The sequence below is a fragment of the Megalobrama amblycephala genome, linkage group LG18 (genome assembly GCF_018812025.1).
Source record: "Megalobrama amblycephala isolate DHTTF-2021 linkage group LG18, ASM1881202v1, whole genome shotgun sequence".
Taxonomy (NCBI): domain Eukaryota; kingdom Metazoa; phylum Chordata; class Actinopteri; order Cypriniformes; family Xenocyprididae; genus Megalobrama; species Megalobrama amblycephala.
The window spans coordinates 12,225,559-12,237,626 of NC_063061.1; the positions used below are offsets into that span (position 1 = coordinate 12,225,559).

Below are 12,068 nucleotides of genomic sequence, written 5' to 3' on the forward strand. Positions count from 1 at the left end.
ACTTATTGGCTTATTTGCCAGCTTGTTCTGCAGGTAGAGGGGATAAGCATAGATTTCTCCCCCTGAACATGTCGACAGACTGCAAGCTCAAGTCCCTCCTCATCAATTTTACTTGAGGATCTCTGAGACGTTTCCCTGGCAGCTGACCACTCCCCTCCACAGACACCTCTTCCAGAGACCTACAACATGGAAAAAGGTTAATATAAATAGTCAGGACTCACCCAAACAATGTCAACTGTAAGATGTTATTGGTGGTGTTTTTAGAAATATTATACAACAAGTTTACATGGTTGGTGGTAGAATGAATGTAATCCACAAATCTCTCTACTTCATCATCTTTTGCAATGAAGATGCCATCAAATAAGGCTTGTTCTTCAGATCTAAATGAAAGAAAGGTACACACTGACCTTCAATATGACACAGCAAAGGTTACTTTAACGACACTGCAAATTACACACATTTTGTAAGTACCTTGCTGCATTCTTAAAGCGGTAGTGCTTGCGATTTCCATCCACAGAAACAGCAAGCATGTCTGGGGTGCACGCAGGACAGACAAAATGCTCCTCCCTGCAGATCTTATCCACCTCAAATCTAACAGCCTCCCACTCCAAAAAGCTTTTTCTGAAGCTGTCTGCTGTGATCTTCCCAGTCTGTTTCAGAACAGTAAAACAAGTCAACATAATTCACAGTAAAGTTAACTAAAGTTAATAAGGTCAAAGGTGACACCAAATCCTCCAGCATCGAGCCTCCACAGGCAGCTGCTCATCACAGGCAGCCCAGTGCATCATTGGAAATCTTTGGAAAACATCACGACCAAAGTCTCCAAAAAAAAAAAAAAAAAAAAAGACAAATTCCACAAAACATCACGCAAACTTAACCAACATGTCAAATTTTTTTTTTTCTGTGCAAACTCATGACTAGAATGTGAAAAAAACTTGATCTTAAAAAGGTCTAATGTTTTGAAAGAAATTCAATACTTTTGTACATGTAGCGAATTTAGATTTTTTAACGGTAGTTTTTACACAAAGACTTTGAATCTTAGATGATGTTCTATAGATGTATCGAGTACAGCTGAATCACTGTGTTTTGATATCATCAACATGCTCCAATTATAATAATCAATGTGTTGATAATGTCACCATAGTCATTCTGCGATACACGTCAATACTAGTACTAGTTGTTAGTGATTCCCACCACTAATACTCACACGGCCAAATCGGACAGTTCGTTGATCAAGCATTCTTAAAAATGCTTGGCAGGACAGTCCTGGTGCTGCCATCTTCAACTCTTCATATGAACAAAACACATCTGTAGCGTACACCGTGGAGAAGTGAAGGGTAGCAGGCCAGTAGTCATTTCGGACCAAGTCATCCACTCCAGCGCTCCAAGTGGCTTTGCATGCCTCGCATTTCATCTCAGGCATACTGAGATCATATCGACCTGGAAAAATCAAGAACACATTGGATTATGCACAACAAATGCATTGGGAACTAGAGGCCCCTCCCACATGTCCCGACACAAAAGACTGCAGCACGGGACAGGTTTTGAAAGCTCTATGCGGGACTGGCCGGGATGAGACAGGTGTGTTTGCTGGTGCGGGAGGAACAGATGATTCACTGCACTTCTGCAAATGAAATATGTGTTTAAAACAACATATACAAATGAGAAAGTAGTGTATGTAATTATAGTTCAGCTAGATGATCTATTAGGCAGCAATAAAAAAAAAAAAGATAAAAAAAGGGGTTTAAGCAGCCTAACTGACAGTGTTGTTTATGTGGTTTCAATTCTTTCCTGCTGCTCCTTTGTTGAAACTTGAAATTGAAAGCATGACAGAAGAAGAGGACACCACTGGGCTACTTCAGATATTTGTGAATTTCTAAAGAAAAGTAGCCTACATTACTATCACCCATGTAGTACATTCAGAACCAAGAAACTTAAAATCAGACATCTGGCAGTCTTTCTCAGTTGTCAAGTGCCTCTTTCGTGAGACAGAACACAAAACTGAACACCCCTCCTGCCTATCCTGCGGTCTTTCACAGGCGGGAGATGCACATAAGGTTATAGATGCGGGCGGGAGCAGGACTAAACCGTCACATTATTGCGGAACGGGACAGAATATTGTGGGAACGGGGGGGTGCAGGACTGAAAATCCTGCCCAGCTCAGACCACTATAGGGAACATTTGAATAGAAATAGATCAGGACACATTTACAAAGCCAATAGCACAGCCTTGTTTTTTTATTCAAATAGGACAATGAAAAGTGGCAGGAAGCGAGTGGGAGAGCCCTATGGGGTGGAATCAGGTTAAAGTCCAACCCAGGTCCCTATCAGCACTTTGCCCACAGTGTGATATGGACGCTACAGCCACTTGATTGGGAATGTTCCCTTAAGTTCATTTTATTCTTACCATTCATTGTAACCACAGCAACAACTTTTCCTGGGTTGACACTCAACGATCCTGGAGAACAACTACATATTTTCTCGGGCATCTCCAACGGCACAATACACACTGAAAGACACATCATATGCAGGGATTAAAGACATGCATCATCCTATGTACTAACTGGGAAGCATTCTGTAATGATTTTTTTTTTTTTAAATCAATGATTTGAAAAGCTTTAAAGATAAAAGGTCATAAAGTGTGTTTCAGAGAAAGTACTCAAAAGATTCCTGTGAAGCCTATTATACTGTGAAGTTATTTAAATAAACTGAGAATGGGACTAGGGCTGCACAATATATAATCGCGCTTTTTCTGACAGATAAAGCGATTACCATTTCCAATATGATTTTTTAATGTGAATGATTTGATTCAGTTCAATATTCCAAATGTCTCTTTAATTTGTGCCACCTCTGATAGGTAAGCACAGCCAGTGTACAAGAAGACAAACACCCACTGACCGACTGAAGTTCACCAATCAGAATTTTTGTACCCTTCACGCACTACGCACACCCACCAACCAGAAGTTGCACAGTCAAGGAGGATGACGTGAATATAAAAGTCAAATGTCACCTATTCATGATTATTTGCAGATTTTACCATTAGGCAGTTGCATTGGATCATATTTGCAATAACGATTGCAATAATTGTGCAGCCCTAAATGGGACACTCAAAAAAAGAAAAAAAAGAAAAGAAATACAGCTTACCACACTGGGAAAGAGCCCTCTCCACGACACAGGTTGTTGGAGGCAATGGCTGAAAGAATCCAGCTATTGTTGCATCCCTGTTGTGGAACACGTGGTTTCGGTGTATACTGACATCACAATCAGCACAGAAGAATGGTTGTGGTCGGCAGTCACGACAACGGACAGCAGCTGGACTGCTGCCACATTGTTGGCAGATATGAGTTGTCGCATTTTGTTGTGCCACCATGGTATTCACCAGACAGGGTCTTTCTTTCTCCCACCTCTCTGAGAGGAGACTTTTTCGAGTAGACCAGTCTGAGGAAGCTCGTGGTGGTGCTGGTGCCGTTTCCTGATCATCCAAGTCATCACACTGTGAGTGGTTTAGCTCTTCAAGGAAAGTCTCTGTTAAAATAGTACATCATATTTAAAAACAATTTTCTACACTATCAAAGTGCGCAACATGGATGTTGTCGGCTATTCTGACGCAAAAACATGTAATTTACATTCTAATTATTAGAATCTATAAACATAATGAATAGAGACAAAATAAAGAACATACCAACAGTGTCAGGAGGACAGTAGTTGGTCATCTCAATGCTGCTGTCCAACACCCTAGTATGAGCACCAGTCTTACGACTGTAGCTGTGACTAGTAGCTGTAGCAGAAAATAAAACCCAAATCAACCTTTAAAGCATTACAATTCCATAGATTTTGACAAGCTCATTTTATTCCACACAATGATACAAACTTCTATTGGCCCAATTTCGTTGTCTATACCACTTTGGATGAGTATGTAATAAAAACCTCATATCTCATACCAGACACATTACTGATTCGTGTATTCAATCCCAAGTGGTAAAACAATCTATATCTCTGTTTTAGATATATGTGAAAATCACAGGAGTTCTCTCTTTAAGTAATATGACTGAAAAAAGAAAACTGACCTGTTTGGTTTCGGGATGATCTTGGTCTGTCATAGACAACATTTCCATCACTGTCTCTCTTCAGCCACCTGGCAGGTTGATGGCTGGTGGATGGTGGAGCCTTCTGGACTGGTTGATGGCTGGTGGATGGTGCTGCCTCCTGTTCTCCCGGCATCTTATTGATGAAATCTTCCAAGGTCTGGAGTTCATAATTTAATTTAGAATGTTCAACAAGCTCATCAAGCTCATTAAGGACCTGTTCGAAATTGGAATGGTCACTCATGATGAACAAGGACAAACAAGACAACACTAAAGGGATAGGGGGGGGAAGAGCAAAAGAGCAAGAACAACAGAGAACCAGATGAACTGACAACAATTAACTAGACAAACGTGGCTCTAAAAAGTGCCTTTGTTTTTGCTTTGTAACGAAGCTGAAGTTTTAAAGTAAATGATGAAGGGACTAGGGGACCTGTTGAGAGAAGGGAAAGAATATAAATTCAGATTTGAAGATCATGCTACATACAACTACAAAAATATTTAAGAACTTGAGAAAATGTTGGTCTAGTTTGCCCATGCTTTGGGATGTGGTGGAGGAGGTCTGTGGGTGCTTATATAAATATTAGGCCAGAATACTGTAGGGCTGGGTGTTGCCTGCAAACTCACAATACAATATCTCACTAGGTATGGATGGACTGATCTTGACACTCATGGCTGATATTGATACCAACCATTCACAATGCCAGTTTGGTTGATAATCAGTGCCATTTTTAAATCTGTTTATGTTATTAATTATACTTTTGTATTAACAAGGAAACAAATTTCTTTAACTGGATTATTTCCTTTTCCCTGTGATGATTTTAATCAAAAACTTCCCTCAGCATTCATAGTAGTTTAGAATACAAGCTTTTAATTAACACTGATTTAATTTGTTAATGTGCTTTATTTTCATGTCTATGCTTTCATTAGCACAGTTATAGAGTCTGGGAACGTGACGTCAGCAACGCATTGCATTCTGGGACTTTAGGTCACGGACAGTACAGTAGAGACTGGGAAATAGTGGAGGAAGATGTTAAAATTTATATTATACAGTTAAAAACATATTAGAATGGTGAACGCTGGCTGTGTTATAAACTATCTGCATATACTGACCAGCGTGGAAAACGGATGTGAAATGGAGCGCCATTTTGTCCCATTTTCGGGACATTATAAAAAGCTTAACGTGGCGTAATGCTGGCGTAATGTAAGTAAACATCATACTAATAGCCCAGAATTTGAACGCAACGCGTTTAATTTCAAGTTAAACGTTTTCCTCCCATAGAAACTATGTACAGCAAAGCAGATGAGCCCAGAATATGAACAGAACCCGTCTTATTACACGTTAAGTCACTGTCCATTAAGTGTTTTCTTTATGAGAGGAAAATGCTTGTGTTAAATGTGTTGCGTTCATATTCTGGGCTCATCTGCTTTTCTGTAGTAAACACCGAACTAATAAAGCATAACGTTAATAAGTTTTGTTTGTCTTAGTAAATTAAGCCACGTTAAACTATAATGTCCCTCATTTTCTGCCTTCCAGCTTAGAAACGACACAATGGTGAAAGTGAAACTTAATGAAAATAAACTTGACCAAAATGTGGCTTTGTCATTTGTATTTATTACAGATTCATAACTTCTGATCTGTTTGAATATGTACGTGCTCACGCCATTAATAATGTACGAAAACACGTTTAGAAATGTTATTTGTGAAATAGCTCTCGATCACTCTCTGTGTTCATAAAGCAGCACATCTTTGATTCATTGTTAAGCTTCTCTCTGTAAGAAATCATGTATTTATTCCATTTAGGTCCAGTAAAACTTACTTGCTGTAGCGACTCCACAAAATTCATTTCAGAGCTGCATTACAGATGGTCATGCTGTTATGTTATCCCTTAATGCTTTAACATGAAGAAATCAGGGCTATATGATGATATGCTGGCTGCGATCAATCTATATTGTGTTTATTATTTTATCTGGCAGATATCGGTGCCACTTAGTTATTAAAAACTGCAATAGAGAAATCACTTTGGTCCTGTGTGTGGTCCGATAGAAGGCGTCAGTATTATTTCTTTGCGTGTGTATATCGTGTCCTGGCCACAAGACTGAGCGATCGAATGATCACAAGAGATTAAAATATTAGTCCATTTATTCTCAGCAAGTACAAGCAGCTCTTTAAAAAAATTAACGTAATTACAGTCGTTTTTTCATCTGGTGAGTTGTATTTATTGTCATTGTACGCTCCTGAGCGTGGCCTAAAACATGGCCGCGACTACCCAGAATGCAACGCGCAGTGACGTAGTTTGCCAAGCTCTATAAGTTACACTGACTAGCATGTGTATAAATGGGCACAAAACACTGGGCAAAGAGCAACGACACACAACCACAAGAAGAATCCCAACGCAGGCATACATTACAGCTAACACTTACAGTATGTCTCATTATGAAAATCTTACATTCCCCAATAATTGTACCTTACATGATTTTATGCGACAAAAATGAACTTGAATTCAATTAGCTAACTTTGCTAGCCCGCACATGTGGTGCAGAAAGCTATATTTTTATCAGAAATATCATCAGAAATATCATCAGTCATCAGAAATGGCCACCTTACAAATCACAACTTCTTGTCCTGATTCAACAGTTTTTGATGTGTAATCCATCTCTATTAATTAACATTACCCCTTCTACTTACCGAGTGTAAAATCGCAATGGACCTTGGGATCGCCCATACGTTGACGTCAGCGTTATTAATTTAGAGGATTTAATAAAACAACAACAAAAAAAAGATGAATTGAACTCAATCGTAGCATATTATATATATTTATTAAAATCAACAAACCTCCGATAAAAACGTTATCCAGCATGCTATAATTAAAGCAGTGTCCTACCTATGACAAGAAAACTCTTAAAATGCTTACTTGCACGCGCCTTGAAGCGTTGTTAAACTCACCTTTTAATGCCATTTTACCTGCAGTTGAGCGTTGCTTTGGTCAAACTCACCTCTGAACGCCCTTTTACCTGCAGTTGATTGTTGTTAAACTCACCGCTGAGTGCGGTTGTACACCGTGTGCGTTGTTAAACTCACCGCTGATGAACGCGCTAAACCTTTATGCAGAGGGCACTTTGATATCAGATTGCAAGGGTTTTTAAACATCAAAAACCAGTTGGAGGGCCAGATAAAAATGATCTGGGAGCCGCCATTTGACTCGCCCTGGCATAAATCATTTTTTGTAGCCTATTCCTTTTTTATTTTTATTTATTGTAGTGTCGACCCATAAGGCAGACAACGGGTTGCGGTGTGCTGACCCAAGACGTCAAATTTCAACGCTGTTGAGTTCTATAGAAGTCTATCGGACTACCCTGCACGTCGAAAAATAACGCCAAAGGTATACCCAGTGCGTTAAAAAGTGACGCCAGGGTCTCTTGACATGCGTCAGACATTTGACGAGTAAAACCAGTTGGAGGGCCAGATAAAAATTATCTGGGTGCCGCCATTTGACTCCCCCTGGCATAAATAATATTTTGTAGCCCGATCAGAAAAAAGGGAGTAAATAATTAAAACAAAATGAACAGCATTAGCTGCTACGTGTGAAAAGAAACCTGCTTTGGATGTATTATGTTCAGGACAAACGTAATAGCACTGCAATAAATTGGCTTTATTAGGTTAAGGACCAACGTAATAGCACTGCTTATATGTTGGCATGTAACGTAATTGCGATTTGCAAAATAGTTTCCTCAATACACATCTTTCAGGGCGTGTCCACGATGGAAAATGTTCCACTGAGTTTCAGTTTCTATTATGGATTGCAGCATCACTTTATGTATGAAATTAAACATAGAGCTGTAAATTTGATTGATAATTTTATTTTATGATTATAATATTAAAAGATATAAAACCGTGGAAGAAATTTTATTTATAAGTATGCTTTTATTAATATGTTATTATGCTTAGGGAACATGGTATTATGTTGGTATTTTTGCACTGCTTAGAGAGACAGGATGTAGTTAATTTTTTCACTAGGACATCATGTGGTTTCACATGCTTCTCTGCCTTTGCCTGAACAAAGAACAGTTATTGATGTGTAAGATCATTGTATGACAGAAAATAAGAAAAGTGTAATTATCATATGACAGGAGACACACACTCTGCAGCAACTTTGAGTCTCTGTATGACTGTTTGACCTTTTTCTTGCAAGAAAATAAAACCTTTGAGAAAGACAATTGGACGTGTTTGTCTCTTATGTGATATTTTATTGCCACCACAAAACTAGTTAAAAAGACTTGGTAAAACTGTGTTGCCTTTTTTGTGTTGACTCTGTGTTGACTCTTGTACAATATTGATAGGTCTGAAGCAACCCAGGTAATGATGTAACCTATTGTTAGACTTCTATATATAAAAAAAAAACAGGAACTGCACTGATCTCAGTTTTACATTAACTTTATAAAATACTTGAACTGCTGAATTATATGATATGAATATTTATAATTAATTCCCTTCAATATTTACATATGATATTGTTTTGTTTTAGATTACATGTTTAATTAAAATTGCAATGAAATCAGAACTATATTATTTACCCCATTTTCCTATATGATTTAAGTTTTGTTTCTGATTTACAGGACTGTTTCTTTGGAAATCCCTCACCTTATCAGGAAATATTTACTGTGACAGAAGGTGTTTGAACATGTCCAGTTAATGAACAATAAATACAACTCTTCTGATATGATTCGAACAGATAAGATTAACACATACAATTATTTATTTACTTTCATATAAAGCTACACAAGAAACATATCTGTGACCAATATAACAGTTTCCGTGTTAGAAACTCGCTCCACACCTGTAAATAGTAAATGCTATATGTTTTAGTGTATTTTGAAGAGTAAGCACACAGTGTTGGGTGATCACAGGGAGTTTGGTTTAACTAACATAGGTACAGTAACATCAATAGGCTACCGCCAATGAAAAATACCATTTACTAACTTTGTGGAACTTTCTCAGTTTTCACTTTTCATCATATTGTCACGATCACCATTCTGTTTGTTTTGGGTTTCATTTCAGCACATGTGCTCCTTTGTTCTGTGTTCCCGCCACTCGTCAGTCAGCATGGACATTAACCTAATCATCACAGCTGTCTGTCATTTGAGATAATCGTCTGTGTATTTAAGTTCCTGTCTTTCCTTAGTTCATTGTCGGGTCTCGTATGTTCATTGTGTTGTGTTCTGTTCCAGCCTGGGTCTGTATTTACCCTGTAACAATGTTCAAAGTATATAGAAGGAAGGAGACAGGGTCGGCTTGCTGAGACTCATGTGTTTATTGGTATTTTTACTCACAAACAAAAGTCACGCTAACAGCGCTTTTAAATCAAAGTCAATTTCTCTGCACAGCAACACTTGCCAGCTCTCCAGAGCTTCCCACAGACGTCCACACGAGTCTTCAGATTCTCTCTTTCACAGCTTCCTGTTTCCAGCTGGCTTTATCCGGTCTGCCCATGCCAATTACTGCTTCCTGTTTCCAGCTGGCTTTATCTGGTGTCCCCATGCCAATTACTGCTTCCTGTTTCCAGCTGGCTTTATCCGGTCTCCGCATGCCAATTACTGCAACGAGACACAGGTGTATTTCATGCAGCACTTGACCTACTTACTCACCACTCGTTACCTGTTTCTCTCTCCAGCTGCAGACTTTGCTGAGCCACGCCCCCCTCGCCGCATACCTGTTGAATTATCCGGTAAAGACTACTGATGGGTATCTTCTTCGCTGTGTGTTTATACACAACCTACACATTACAGAAGACCCAACCTAGAAAAGATAATTGCCGTGTTTTGTTAGTGTCTTCGTTTTAGTTTTTGTGACTATGTGTTTTTTGGTTTCATTCCTGCGCTATGGACCACTTTGCAGCCATTGAACTGCTATGCCTTGAGCAGAAGGACCGCTCCCTCAAGGCACATTTGGAAGATTTTCTCTCCCTTTGTCATGATCACCAGTTGGAGTGCCCTATTTAGCCACCAGAGGGCACTCCAACACGGACTATTGTTCACCTCACTTGGACTTCAATTCCCATTACCCACTTCCCGGACTCATTATCCCGTTCATTGCACCCAGCTGTTTTGTGTTTCATCATTAGTGTCTGTCTATTTATACCTGGTTTGTCTCTGCTTTTGTATTGTGGTTTCACTTAATGTCACTGGCTTCTGTTTGTGTTTTTCTTTGTTTTGTATGGACTGATCTTTGGCTTTTGACCCCTGCCTGTTTGGATTACGTGTTTGGATTACCCCATTAAAGCTGCATATGGGTCTTATCTTTTTGTCTCTGTGCCTAACGTGACACCCTTGTACCATCTACCACTTTCCTGGACAACTGTCTCTGCAGCTTCCTGTTTGCCAGCCTCAACACCGCCACCAAGGAGCAGCTGTCCGGGGAAGATCCTCGAGGGAGCTTCACCGAATACGCAGAGTGGGTGCTGCCGGTGTCCTGTGATTCGCCGCTCACAGTGGACATCTTCGATGACGACGACACCAGCCCCACTAGCTACCCAGTGCCCAGCCATTAACACCCTGACTGCGAGGATCGGCAGCATGAGCCCCCTGCAGGCCATGAGAGGAACTTCGCTGCGATGTTTGAGCCAGCGCCAACGAGAGCGACCGAGCAGAACATCACCACGGCACCTGAGCAATGCGGGGCTGACCAGGTATGCGAGCCGGCTGCACTGTCTGTCACCAAGGGAATACTAGTGGAATACGAGGGTATGGAAGTGAACCCCACCCTCCCGAGTTATTGGCAAGCACTGGAGATCTGTTTTGATATAGGAGAGGTTAATGTTCTGCCTGTTCTGCTACCGTCTGAATCTGTCTGTTACATATCTAATTCTCTGGCCCCGCCCAACCTCCCTCTCCCACCACCCCTCTCCCACCCCTCTCCACCACCCCTCTCCCACCACCTCTTCAAAACTATTTTGAGATTTTGTAGCACTCTCCAAGCCCCTCTCCAGTTCCCAGCCAAGCCTGTCACCCAGTCATCGCTGTCTCCCATCAGCCCTTCAGTTTCTCCTCCGTCTCCTCTCAGTGGTGTGGATCCACCTCAGGAATGCTGGGAGCCACCTCCTCCTGGGCGTGAAGAGCTCGTGGCTCCGCCTCCGACCTCAGAGCGCTCTACTCCCCCTCGACCCGTCGACCTGACTCCTACACCTCCTTCCACCCTCGTCAGCAGTGACCAATGGGCATTCGGCCTCGCTGGGCTCCCTCGGCACGTCGGCTCTGCCTGGGTCAGACATCGCCACGCCTCCGCTACGGACTTGTGGGGCATCTGCTGCTCTGGCCGTCCACCCCTTCTGCTCCGGCTAGCTCCACCCTCCCTCAGGCTCCACCTCCGCCCTCGGTCGCTTCAGCTCCACCTCTGCCCTCCGGATCCCTACTTCCACCTTGGGGGGTCGTCGCTGCAGCTCCGTCGCGGTCACCCAGGCCATTGGGGTCCCTTCGCATCATCGGCTCTCCAGCTGTGCGGTGGGCTCCACCTTCCACGTCATCGTCACCTCCGGTTGTCCCCATGGTGGCATCATTGACAACATCGCCATGGCTCCTCCCTCCTGCGACGCCGCCATGGGGCGCAGTCTTGGTTGTGGCCTGGTTCGTGCACCATCATCCTCTGCTCAAGGCACCACCCTGGACTTTTGTGTTCCGCCTCCTCCCGGTCAGCCGTCCACCTCCAGAACCACCTCCTGCATCATCTGCCATTTCACCATCACTTCGTCCACCTCCATAACCCCCTCCGGCCCTCCCTTTTAATGTTCCTTTACGGCGCAAGGATGCGCCTCGCCGGAGGGGAATGTACTGTTACGGTCACCGTCATGTTCTGTTTTGGTTTTCATTTCATCACATGTGCTCCTTTGTTCTGTGTTCCCGCCACTCATCAGTCAGCATGGACATTAACATAATCATCACAGCTGTCTGTCATTTGAGTTAATCATCTGTGTATTTAAGTTCCTGTCTTTCC

The 12,068-nt window shown here is 41.7% G+C and overlaps 1 protein-coding gene across 1 annotated transcript; it reads right to left on the bottom strand.

Annotated features, from left to right (window-relative positions):
- Positions 1-2: 2 nt before the first annotated feature.
- Positions 3-7,499, bottom strand: LOC125253489. The gene is made up of 8 exons (XM_048167475.1): positions 4,067-7,499; positions 3,682-3,777; positions 3,144-3,524; positions 2,407-2,508; positions 1,208-1,440; positions 472-650; positions 287-380; positions 3-179 (listed from the first exon to the last, which is right to left on the bottom strand). The coding sequence occupies exons 1-8, from the start codon at positions 4,326-4,328 to the stop codon at positions 3-5; spliced, it is 1,524 nt and encodes a 507-aa protein (XP_048023432.1). The 5' UTR covers positions 4,329-7,499.
- Positions 7,500-12,068: the final 4,569 nt, after the last annotated feature.